This window comes from Fistularia commersonii, chromosome 26 (assembly GCF_037954325.1).
Source record: "Fistularia commersonii isolate RoL2024-O1a breed Wild chromosome 26, RoL_Fcom_v1.0, whole genome shotgun sequence".
NCBI lineage: Eukaryota > Metazoa > Chordata > Actinopteri > Syngnathiformes > Fistulariidae > Fistularia > Fistularia commersonii.
The window spans coordinates 8853329-8865415 of NC_141309.1; the positions used below are offsets into that span (position 1 = coordinate 8853329).

The 12087-nt window shown below is 37.9% G+C and overlaps 1 protein-coding gene across 1 annotated transcript in view; it reads right to left on the reverse strand.

Annotated features, from left to right (window-relative positions):
- The window catches only part of LOC147218500 (uncharacterized), a 30527-nt gene extending 18509 nt beyond the window's left edge, over positions 1 to 12018 (reverse strand). Inside the window, exon 1 of the mRNA XM_086173629.1 lies at positions 11762 to 12018. Coding sequence (XP_086029755.1) covers positions 11762 to 11856 — 95 coding nt within the window. The 5' untranslated portion in view covers positions 11857 to 12018. The remainder of the gene's footprint in view (positions 1 to 11761) is intronic.
- Positions 12019 to 12087: the final 69 nt, after the last annotated feature.

Below are 12087 nucleotides of genomic sequence, written 5' to 3' on the forward strand. Positions count from 1 at the left end.
CCGTCTGGACGACAGAGACATGTGGCGACATTAGGAGTTCAAGGGTGGAGTTTCAGAACCGTGACCAAAGGAGAGGACGTGATGGAAATTAGGATTCTGATAATACATGAAGCTAAAGATGACAGAGAGTGATGCTGAATTTTGATGTGGTCTATATGGTCATTTTGCTTTAAGGGCGTACATTAACAACAAACACAAAGAAAGTGACAGTGTCTTCTGTAATGCAAGGAGTGAAAGAGAATCAGTGTTATTGAGAGAAGGCGGGCAAAGATGCAGAGAAAACAGAATGTTAACCCAAATACAGGAGGTTTGCAGCACAATATTAAGTCAGGTGCCCCATAGAAAGGGAAGAATCCAAAATAATCCCCACAAGTCAGCAGGGCCCCTTAATAAGAGGAGCTTAAATGAGAGAGAAATTGAAGGAGAGAAACATAAATGATGATATTAATATGATTGATACCAGTAAAGAATTGCAGGTCATATTTGGTATTTTAACTCAATGGTAAACAAAAATATATTGTTTTTATAAGGGTTAGAATCAAAGGCTTAAAGGATGTTTGCACTTTTCAACAATAGAGGCTGTGCTTTGTGTTAGACAAAGATGGAGAAAAATGGAGGACGGGAGACCAATATAATACAAACTATAACAAGAAAAATAACATTGGCATCTCTGAATGCAGCCTCAGGGCGGCATGGGCCAGCGTCTCCCTGAGCCAGTCCCAAGCCCAGATAAATGCAAAGGGTTGCGTCAGGAAGGGCATCCCGCCTAAAACTTTTGCCAACATAAGAATCAAACCTAATAATCTAATACAAGATCGGTCGAGGCCCGGGTTAACAATGACCGCCATTGGTATCAATGACCCACAGGGTACTAATGGAAACTGGGCTAGGTCAAAGATCCTCAGCATCTTAACCAGCCGCATCACGGAGTAGTACAGAAGCACCACTGCTCTGGACTGCGGACACTTGCATTGAGTGATAAAGACTGCAGAGAAGATCATCAAAAGCACACTGCCTTTTCTATAGAGCATCTACCACCATAGAGTCTGCAGGAGAGCTGCCTCCATCGCTATATAAAACTAGAAAACAGGGCTTTTCCACTGTGTTGGTTTCATGCCCTTGTAAACAAATGCTAAACATGCTGGTTTGGTTTCATTACAGAGCACTCCTTATAAAGTGGTAGCTATGTGGACACTTACTTTTCGTTACATCATTGCCATATACTAGCAGTCTGCTATTTAGGGTAGCAGTGAAGTTATTTGAGAGTTTTGTTTTTTTTTTAACTCCAAACCTTAAACATGAAACCAACAGATCTATTTAAGCGGAGAAGTAACAACATGCAAATAATGTTGTCAATGCAAAGTTGCAGACAGCGATACATAATTTGTACTACCTTTTTTGGAGTTGAGATATATACTTTTTTTACCTAAAGTAGTACCAAAAACTACTAGGAGACATTTTCCATGTTCCGACTTGAAAAAAAAACAATATAATAATCCATCTATCCATTGTCCACTGCTTATCCTATTCAGGGTTGCAGGGGATGATGGAGCTTATCCCAGCTGCCGTTGGGCAAGAGACAGGGTACAGTCTGAACTGGTCACCAGTCAATCGCGCATACATGGACAGACGACCAATCACTCTCTCATTCACACATCTGGGCAATTTTCCAAATTTTTCGGATTAACCTGCTGCATGTTTTTGGACTGCGGGAGGAAACCCATGCAAACACTGGAAGAACACAGACACTCCACACAGAAAAGTCTACTCAGAATTGAATCTCTGAGGCCGAAGCAAAGATTTATTCTATTCTATTCTATTCTACTCTATTCTATTCTATTCTATTCTATTCTATTCTATTCTATTCTGTTCTGTTCTGTTCTATTCTATTCTATTCTATTCTATTCTATTCTATTCTATTAAGTCAAGAAAAGGTTTTTAAGTACAATGTTGGCAAAATCTCATCATTCAGAGTCTGAAATAATGGGAAATCTTGATCCAATATTTCTAGGCCACAATTGACAATGCTTGACAAAAGCATTTTCCCTTTGGGGATCAATAAAGTTTATTTTATTTCATCTTATTTTGTATTGGGCTTACTTAATGATTTTTTCAAATCCACACACAAAGAGAGGTGTACACATACACACTGTGTACAGAAAAACAATTTTGACAATATTTTAGGTAGTTTATAAGGTGATACTTTGCATTTCAGAGGGGATCCTTTGATACATTTTCCAGTTAAGGAAAATAAAAGTGTTTGAAATAATTTAAAAACCTTTAAAACGGATCATGTTATGGTAAAAATCAACCTTGTGGGAGAGGTATAAAGTGTGTGCAAATAGTCCAACACAAAGTGAACCATTATGAGTTGCCATTTATTGACAGACCAGAAATTAAACACCTGTCCTATTTCAAACTCTGTTACTTATCAAACAGCCCACCAATAAAATGTTGGTAAACCTGGTAGATTTGTTTGGATTCAACAGGGGTATTAAATACTAAAACCTTACTAAACAGGGGTATTAAATACTAAAACCTTGGTTTGCCAGAGTGCAGATGCTGAGACCTATGTGGTCACATCATCTTTGATTTTGAAGTACTTCTCTTTGACTGTGTATATTGTTTGTCTGTTTTAAGCTCACAAGTAAATAAATACATAACATAATGATGAATATTGTTCATGATTTGAGCAGTCTTTGTTTATTTTCCTTATTTATTGCAACATGGATTTATGATGTTCAAGTATCTTGTACATACTACATAGCTGTAGTCAATCTGAAATACATGTGAATTGTTAGACCGTTTGAACAACTGGCTCAAATTAACCCACCAAGGAAGACTGAGTGATAATGTGTAATATTTAACTGGGTGGAGCACTCCCCTAGAGACTATTACAGACAACTGAAGCTATTTGGCCTTAGGAGAATGGCAAATAGTAAGCAAAATTACAGCAATGACAGAGAGCCAAATTATAAGAAAGAACAGAATGTGTTCCAACATTGGAGGTGGTGGGGGGGATTTATAGAAAACATGCAATATCAGGCAGTCCAGAGTGAAGGAGTGAAGGGCAGAGGTGGAGAATGGCTGGAATGCTGAAAGGAGGAGGGGAAGAAAGAAAAAAGTGTTTGTTCTCAGCAAAACACGGAGCCAGAGATGTTTAGAATATGGCAAACTAAACAAATAAGTGATTAAAGCAGTACCAACAGCCACTGAGAGCAAACAATCTTCTCTGTGCTGAGGAAGACGGAGAAGAGCGTGGGATAGACAAAGAGAGGCACAAACTGTGTTTCTGGAAAACATACTGGAAGCATTCGGCACAAGTGTTATAATACAGATGGGGCATATAAGTCATTCTGAGATTGTGAACAATGTCAGGTGATGAACTGGAGGACTATGCAGTGATGGATTGCATGAAGAACAGCTGCCCTCATGTTACAGCCATGAGGTAATCCACATTTAAAACCTGCTAGTCATTATGTGAATAAAACTGCATATGCACTAATTACTCAGTTAACGCCTTTCTTGAATAAAATCCTAATACCAAAAAACAAAGTGGATGGCGGGGATATTTTGTCTTGAGACGGATGGTGAGTGGAAAATTTACAAATGTATTTACTCATGAACAACAAACTCTTGTCGTAAAGGATTGAAAGAGGTTAAGACAAAGAGAATATCTACATTCAAAGTGATGAAAAACATTTGTTCCAAAGGAGGAAGCAGTCTAGACTTCCCTGCTGAGCATAAAATAAAAGAACTGAAAACATGATGTTAGGATGCGGGGAAGTTTGCAGTCGTTTTCAATTTTCAAATGAGCTGGTTCCGACCCCGTAGCTGCTAACATGAATGGATGTAAACTCTTTTAAGCACAAGCCTTTCTGTTTATGCTCTATTTACATCTTTATTTTTGACACTGTTGGTTCGGTCTTTATACTATGATAGATTTCTCAACCCAATTGAAAAATCTCTTGCTCAATAACAACACAATTAAAAAGCCATATCTCATAACAATGATGAACTTCGCATTTGGGGTTTGCATTTGGAATTTTTTTTTGTAAACACATAGACACAAAAGATTCAACAAATGTATTCTGATTCCAAAAACAAAGATGATCAAATATACAGGGAAGGAATTTCTATTGTCAGTTATCAGCAGTTGTCCAACTAAAAGTAAATCAGAAGTTTAAAACAGACCATAATAATCTGAATCACCTATACTGCATCTGATTGATTTTTAAAAAGTACAGTATGTATGTTGATGAGCTTCAGTTGTAGTATAATAAGAAAAGTACAAGCGTCCTTTAAATATAATGTAAGTATGATATGAAGTTATTTTGAATGAGAGAGTTTTCAATTATAAGTAGGCCTACATATTTTGGAACAGAAGTGATTTACTAATTCAAACATTCTTCCGCTGAAATCTTTCCTAAACTGGGTCTGACACAGAAGTGATATAAGCAATATAATATTAAACTTCTCTGAAAAGGAAGGAGAACAGGATTCAATTTGTGAATTACATTTGGAAAAGCTCAGCTGAAATGTCTCCAGAAATCCCAGCCAGGTTTTTTTCTCTTTTCCAAACTAATCCACAGACCCTTCTGAGAACAGTTTCATGCACTTGCTTGAAAAACTTTTTGTATGTAGGAGAATTTTTTTTGACAAATGCAATGCAGATCCATTGCACTGTAGATAATGTGCACAAGTTTTGCAGAATCTATTTATCTATCTATCTATCTATCTATCTATCTATCTATCTATCTATCTATCTATCTATCTATCTATCTATCTATCTATCTATCTATCTATCTATCTATCTATCTATCTATCGCTGCCTTACATATATATATATATGTACATATATATATATGTATATATACATATATATATGTGCAAAGAAAAGAAGAAAGGACAAAATGAGAGGAGAAAGAATGGAGGCTTGATAAACCATGGTCTACTGAGATCCCTTTGGCATTTCCTGTTCATGTTGTCCCACACTGCTACAGACACGCTGAGGCATAAACACACGCAAGAATGTCCTCCCCTCTCTATGTCACAGTTATTATGGGATTGTTATAAAGTAGTGACATCTTATCTTAAACTGTTTCCTTATAAACACAGCAAACTCTTAAATACCACATGTCTTTCATACTTCTAGCCTACTAAGAACTGCGTCCCTCTCTATCCAGTCCCTACCTGCCTTCCTTTATTTTGCTTTTTACAATATCCTGAAGTCACTCAGCCTTTCACCAGCCCATTGTACCATCATGATGAACGCAAGTTTCGCAATCCCTTCTTTCTTCTCACATGTTATCCATTCTCATCTCTTTCTCTATATTTTTCACTGGAAATGTAGTTGTCCAGTCATTTGCAGCCTCCTCAGTCCACCTCCACTCACCCTCAATTTCATTCAGTCTCTCCTGACAAACAATCAAGCTTTCCCACAAAGGTCGCCAGGACAACACAGCCCCCCAACTCTCTACGCACACCCTAAACCCAATCCCACCAGCAAGGAAACAAACATACCAGGAGTTTGGTTTGGAGTTCCCATTTGGCACTCTGTATCCCGTGAGACGTTGTTGTACTTCACCAGTACTTTACCTTTCGAAAGCCATGGTGATCTTTGAAACCATTTTGACATGAGATAAATCAAGTAACTGTGCAAATATAACTGAAAAGAGCAAAAGATGAAAATATCTTTGGAAATTCGAACATCCCAAACTGTGTGTGTACACTAGGCTATGAACACCTGCATGGAATTTATGAATCTTTTCAGCTTTAATTACAAGCAAAATAACAAGTAGTGCGTTACCATGTGTAAAAGGATCTCTTTATCTCAGGTATTTTCTGCGCTTCAGTTGACTTGATCACCAAGCAACAAACCACAGCAACAAAGACAAAGAAATGTCCCAGCATGCATGTGATTACACTTCACAAAAGTATAAAAGAAAATAGTCATATCGAGAGTAATCTTTGTTCATATGTCGTACTAGGCAGGTATTATTGAAAGAAAAAAAACAAAATATTCAGTCACCCCCTCCTCAATACAAATCAATATAATTTTGTAATTTGTCTGGATATCGATAGAATCACAATGCTAACCATACTGATTTTTTTCAGTCACTAATTCTTTCATTAACTACACTGCCAACATAAACACATGAGTTGATTTTCAATAAAACCTATTGTTAAGAAAAGATTTAAAATTTGAAATAGTTTGTAAGAGATTACTATTACACAAAAAAATATTTCTATTCACGTTTTATTCATTCGCATCTGCTGTCAATCAGGTTTTGCAAAGGATGAGCTCCATGTGAAACATACTCTGCTTCTTATGAAGCAACAGAACAGTTATGAACCATTTCTTTGTATCGCCTCCATCAACATTGTGCAATCCAAAGATGGAAACATAATTAAAATAGCTTGCTCTTGTCACATCTGCAACTGTACAATAATATTTTTTATTCAAAGTATTTTAGTGCTGAAAGTTTGGTTTCACAGATCTAATCATTGAGAAAACATTGCACATGTTAAGACACTATAGATTTTTGGCCTGATATCTTGGAATTGTATGCATGTACACACACATGTGTTTGCAGAGCTATCACAGTGGGGACAATGATCAACATCCAGACCTTTGCCTCCAACCCTACTGTATGTACTGAATCCCAATTCTTACCAAAAATAAACTCCAAACCAGTCCATAACTTATCTTGCAGGACGGTCTAGTTGGCTCAGAAACTGAGGGGAGAAATATGTCCAAACGATGGTTTGGAACTTAAATTGGTCCAGACAGGAATAACTGTTCAAGCACAAATATACACGTACGTCCACACACTCAAATGCTTTAAGCACAGTTAGATGAAACATGACTGAAACAATGTTTCACTATAGACTTTACGTGAAAATAAAAATATGGCTGCATCATTCTTCAGCTAAGATTTTCCAAACCGTAAAAGCAAACAATAAAGTGTTTGTCTCGTCAAAAAAAAAAATGCTGGCAGGAAAAGGAGAAGTTTGCAGTTGGAACGACGTACATTGGACATCTGGTTTACATTGAGAGAGGACTTGCGTAAAGACAGCAGCTCGGTGACACTGAGAACAATGACAGCACTGGTGTGTCAGAAAACCGTAAAACATTTATCACCTACAATTTGGTTTATGAAGGAGCTATTCCAGTGGTTTAACACAGCCCCCATTTATAGTGTTACAACTGGCTGACTGTGTGCTGAGAAGTAAAGCAAATCAGTATAACTTGCAAGCGCGTTCCATCACATCTCGCACACTTACAATTACACTCCGTTTTCACAGTGAATCCCATATGAAGGTAAATGATATTTAAACCAGTAGAAAGCAGTTCATTAGTGATCACTGCTCCATGTCTTCTCTTTATTCCTAAACAAAACAACAAATAACAGCCATTACAGCCATCACTGTCACCTCCCAAGCAGTCACCCACAGAAAGGCTCAAAGAAGCAGATAGGCAAACTTAGGGGATCATTTAAGCACAATCATTTATGCATCCATAAAAGAAATGCTGAGTAGATGCAGTTGAAATTTATGATCAATGTATAACTGTTCATCAAAACTTGACAGAGACAAACAAGAACCACTTTAAGCGTGAACAGCGTATGTTCACGCTATGTTCATATGTTCTCTGAGGTCCAACTGCAAGGTACAATAGCTCATACCTGCAGAGGAAAACATGACAATTCATCTAGATCTGACCATCAATAGTCCATCAATCATTAGTTGCATGATTTCAGAACTAGCCATGCAGCTAAGAAGTTTGTGAGGCACATGGAAATATAGCAAAATAAACAGCATAAATATCCTATAAAAACAAATCAATGCGTCATTGGCAAATTGTGAAATGGTTTTCAAAGGTGCACATGAAAAGAATCATCATGTATCTGAAAAAGCCACACACACAAACACATTGTGAGCATTTTAATATCACTCACATGCAGAACATTCGGCTAGGCAGTATTGCAGCTTGACAGGATCTACCTACTGTATGCTTCAAGCGTAAACAGCATTCAAACAAGTGAATGGCTTTTCTTTTCACATGAAAGATAAATCAGTCAGTCTTGTTCCAGGCATGCTGAATGCTCTCAAAGGTTTTGACCTTACCACCAAATATAGAAAAAAAAATAAAGAATAAAAAAGTTATACATAGGTTTGTTTGTATTACATATGTATGCAGGTAACCCGTGGTCATGTCCATTACAGCATGACTATACCTTTAGAATCTAATACTCTTCTTTGCTAGTTACTCTTTGTCATAGCTCAATGCCATGTATATAACTGATTGTTAAATTATCAAAAGTGGAATAGAGAAAAACCATTAAATGTAATGGAGATCAACCCAATCACACTTAACCTTCTGAATGATTACATTAAAAACATTAAAATCTAAAATAAAAAAGCAAAATAGTCAATATAATATATTGAAAAGTAGGATTTCTGACCTGGCTGTGATTTAATAAGTTATTTTTTTTTCTTTCTCAAATTGGGATGACTTCATAAGCATACAGGTGCTACATCTGTCTTCCAAAGAGCTTAAATAGAAGCAAGAGGGTATACATGCCCGGGCAGTAAATCCTTAAAAACAGTACTATGATGACAGTTTATACTCCAAATAACAGACTTGCTTAAACCCCAGTTCTAATCTCTTTGTGAATTGAGGAGTAAAAAATCAAAGGCAACTAGGTGTGTGTACAGAAACGCACCGCCAGCAATGCATTTTACCTTTTCCCATCGTCACGCCACAACCACAAGTGTATTTTATCTACCATATAACTTCTGACTCAAAAACTCTTTCGGACTTCATTAATCATGCATGAGCACGTGGAAAAACATGGCAAGCGGCAGCAATACAAAAGCCCTGGGCTGACATGATACAGTGGCTCCCTTATTTTTCATCACCGTGGGTATTCTTCCACAAAATATGAAAATGATTACTTGGATTTCAACAAACTGACAAAATCAAAGGAGTGAAACATGGAGATAAAAGGAAAAATAATGCAGCACAAAACATAGAATTAATGGATCAGGTAAACTGAATTACCTCTTTTATCACACCAAAGAGTGTTTTATTACATCTGATGGAAAGTCTTGGATGTCAGTCACTAAGAGCTGTTGAGAAAGCTATTATCTCGGATGACTTTCAATTTGAAAAATGGTTATTCTTTTGTATTGAATGCCAATGAAGTCCTTATATTGTTTAACAGGACATTCACCTTAAATATCAAACCAATGACGAATCTCCTGATCCCACTAAAATGTACTCACCGTGAATTAATGACTTAATTCTCACAAGAAAAAGCAAAATATACTGTTTATAAACATATAATATTCAATCTAGAAATGATAATATGTCCTGTGTTGTTTTTCAGATCAAGAAGAATGGTATCTAGAGGCATCAAACTGGGCAAATATCAACATTATTAGCAAGAAGTCAGACATTTTTTTGTACCTCACCAACAGACAGTAACAATTGACAAAACACATTAAACCTTGTAGACTGAACAAGATGTGTTCAGATAGTATTTAAGCCCCAAATGCTCACCACACCCATTTCTTAAGGCATGAAAGATGTCTTGAAAGACATATTTAAACTCATCTTCATAGAAATCTTTATCTGATGACATTCCATGAGACAAAAATGATGAAGACACCTTTCTTGTGAAGTGCTTCCTCCCAATGTCTTTCACTATTTGGCTGCACCGATGCTGTAATGTGTTTGATATTTGGTAGTCATAAACCTTAATTTGCTTCTTTTAAAGAACTGCTGGGATTTATATTGTCTCTATGACCGAGGTGAAAATGAATTTAAATGCCAAGTAAATGCGACACACATAGAATAGTACATTTCGGCTACTTTTGGGACTTTTTTGGCATTTATGGCTCAGCTATAGCACTGGAAAGTGTTTCACTGGGCAACTGTGTTCCAAATGCAATGAACAGGATTTAACTTGTGCCAAATATAGCACATATATGCTGGCTCTACCGCTGAATCCAGGCTACTGCCTTTATTTATCCTGAGCTAATACTGCCATTCAGGGCCAAAAGTTTTGAAAAAATAATCTGGCAAAATTTTTACATATCGCAAATCTAGACAAAACAAGATATTCTAAATTGTGTTCCATATAATCATGTATAACAATCAAAAAACAAAACAAGAGGTTACCTGTAGGTGCTACATTCTTAGAAGGTGATTTAAAAAGATGCTGGAAAATATGTCTCATGGGCACAAAAAAAAGAACACAACACAACGATACACTTTTCAAGCTTTGGCTTGGAAACTGAGGAGAAATATCCAAGGTTGTGAGCTCAGCTGAGAGGGGCTGAATGGAGGAAGCTTTCAAATCTCTCCTCCATTCTTCAGACCCTCAACATAAAGGGTCTGTTTCCCATTCAGGACCCAATGTCATTAGATAATACACATCGGGACCTCAAGGCCACATGGTGGGGGCAGGATTATTCAGCAAAACAATCCTCCTAACTGTCTCCATGAAAATGTCTCAATGCTCTCCGACTCCCTTTGATAGTCGCTGTGGGATCCAGGCGCACATTCAAAAAACACGACATTCACATGAAACTTCACACACGCACATTGAGTGCTATTCTCTGTGGTTTCAGAATGGGAATAATTACATAATCATGTCCTTTATTAAGTATCTAGTCACTTAAATCTGTGCTACTACGCACAGTAAAATAGTCTATCTCCTTTTCTCTCACTTTGGTTTCCAATCCATCCCTAACAATCACGGGGAAATGTGGTAGATATATCTTTATGTGTTTAATTGAATTTGATCAGTAATGGAGGCAGCGACATGAAAACCTTTTTTTTTTTCCAAAGACATTTTTTTTTTCTACACTGTTTAAAACTTCATTTTTTCATCTATCAAGAATTATCAAGATAGGATACAGAAAAAATAAGGAGTAATGGATGTATACCAGAGGATAGAACAATGATGCCCACAAACTACCCTTGAGTCCCACAGGAGCACAAATGTTTTAGGGGGCCTTCGACCAACCTATTCTGGCAACAGTTTGTAATTTGCAATCCTTTCTAGACAATAAACTAAGAATGGCACATGACTTTATTTGCCGCAACCCCTATTAGGTCAGAGCGGCAACTTAAAACACAAGGAAGGCCACCAGAGTGACAAACCAGGTGTCAGGTGTATACTCACTGCATGAAAATACCCCATTCAGTGACACAGGGCTGCTGAAACATCAAGTGAAACTCGACCCCTCAGCTCAGTATCTGCTTTCAAGTGACATTTATTCACTCCGCCCAACTTATTGTGCAACATTTAAGATCATTATTACCAGACAGTTGTGATAGCCGCCTGGCAAATTAAAGTGCCTCTTACTGAAACAGAACCTCCAACCTCACTCTTGTCAAAGATCAATTGCGCATCGGTAGGAAAAACGATCCGCGTCGCCTGACATCACCTGGAGGAGGATTATAGGCCCGGAGGCGCGACGGGCATCCCGCCACGGGGCCGCGCTCGGAGCCAATGGGTGATACCTGGAGTTTTAAGCGGTTGTAAATATAGACCACGTTGCGTGTGGTCGACCCATTGGATTAATGGCGTGTGTGTGCGTGTGTGTGTGTGTGTGTGTGTGTGTGTGTGTGTGTGTGTGTGTGTGTGTGTGTGTGTATGTGTGTCAAACCACGAAAAAAAACAAGTCTTGCGTTAGACGTGAATCTCATGCTTTGAGGGAGACGCGGCGGTTTGTTTGCGTTTACCAGTTCGTGGACGAACGGGGATTCAGGACGTCCTCTTTGGCTGTGAGCAGCGACAGGCCGTAGGTATCAAGGTTGACCGTTCGTCCGTTGCTCATGATGGCAAAAAAAAGTTTCTCGACCGCCCCTGCAGAATCTCTCTATCCCCAGGGTTTTCGAACTATCTGCTGGGAAGAGAAAAAAAAAAACAGTGGTACAGTCTCTCAAGTTCCGAAGTGGGGCGATCTGCGCTCTGCGGCGAGGAGACTGCGTCTGCACACTGCTCTTTGTGCGAAGGGATGGAATAAGTTTTCACCAAAAAGCCCCACCTCCTGTTGAGAGAGTGTAAA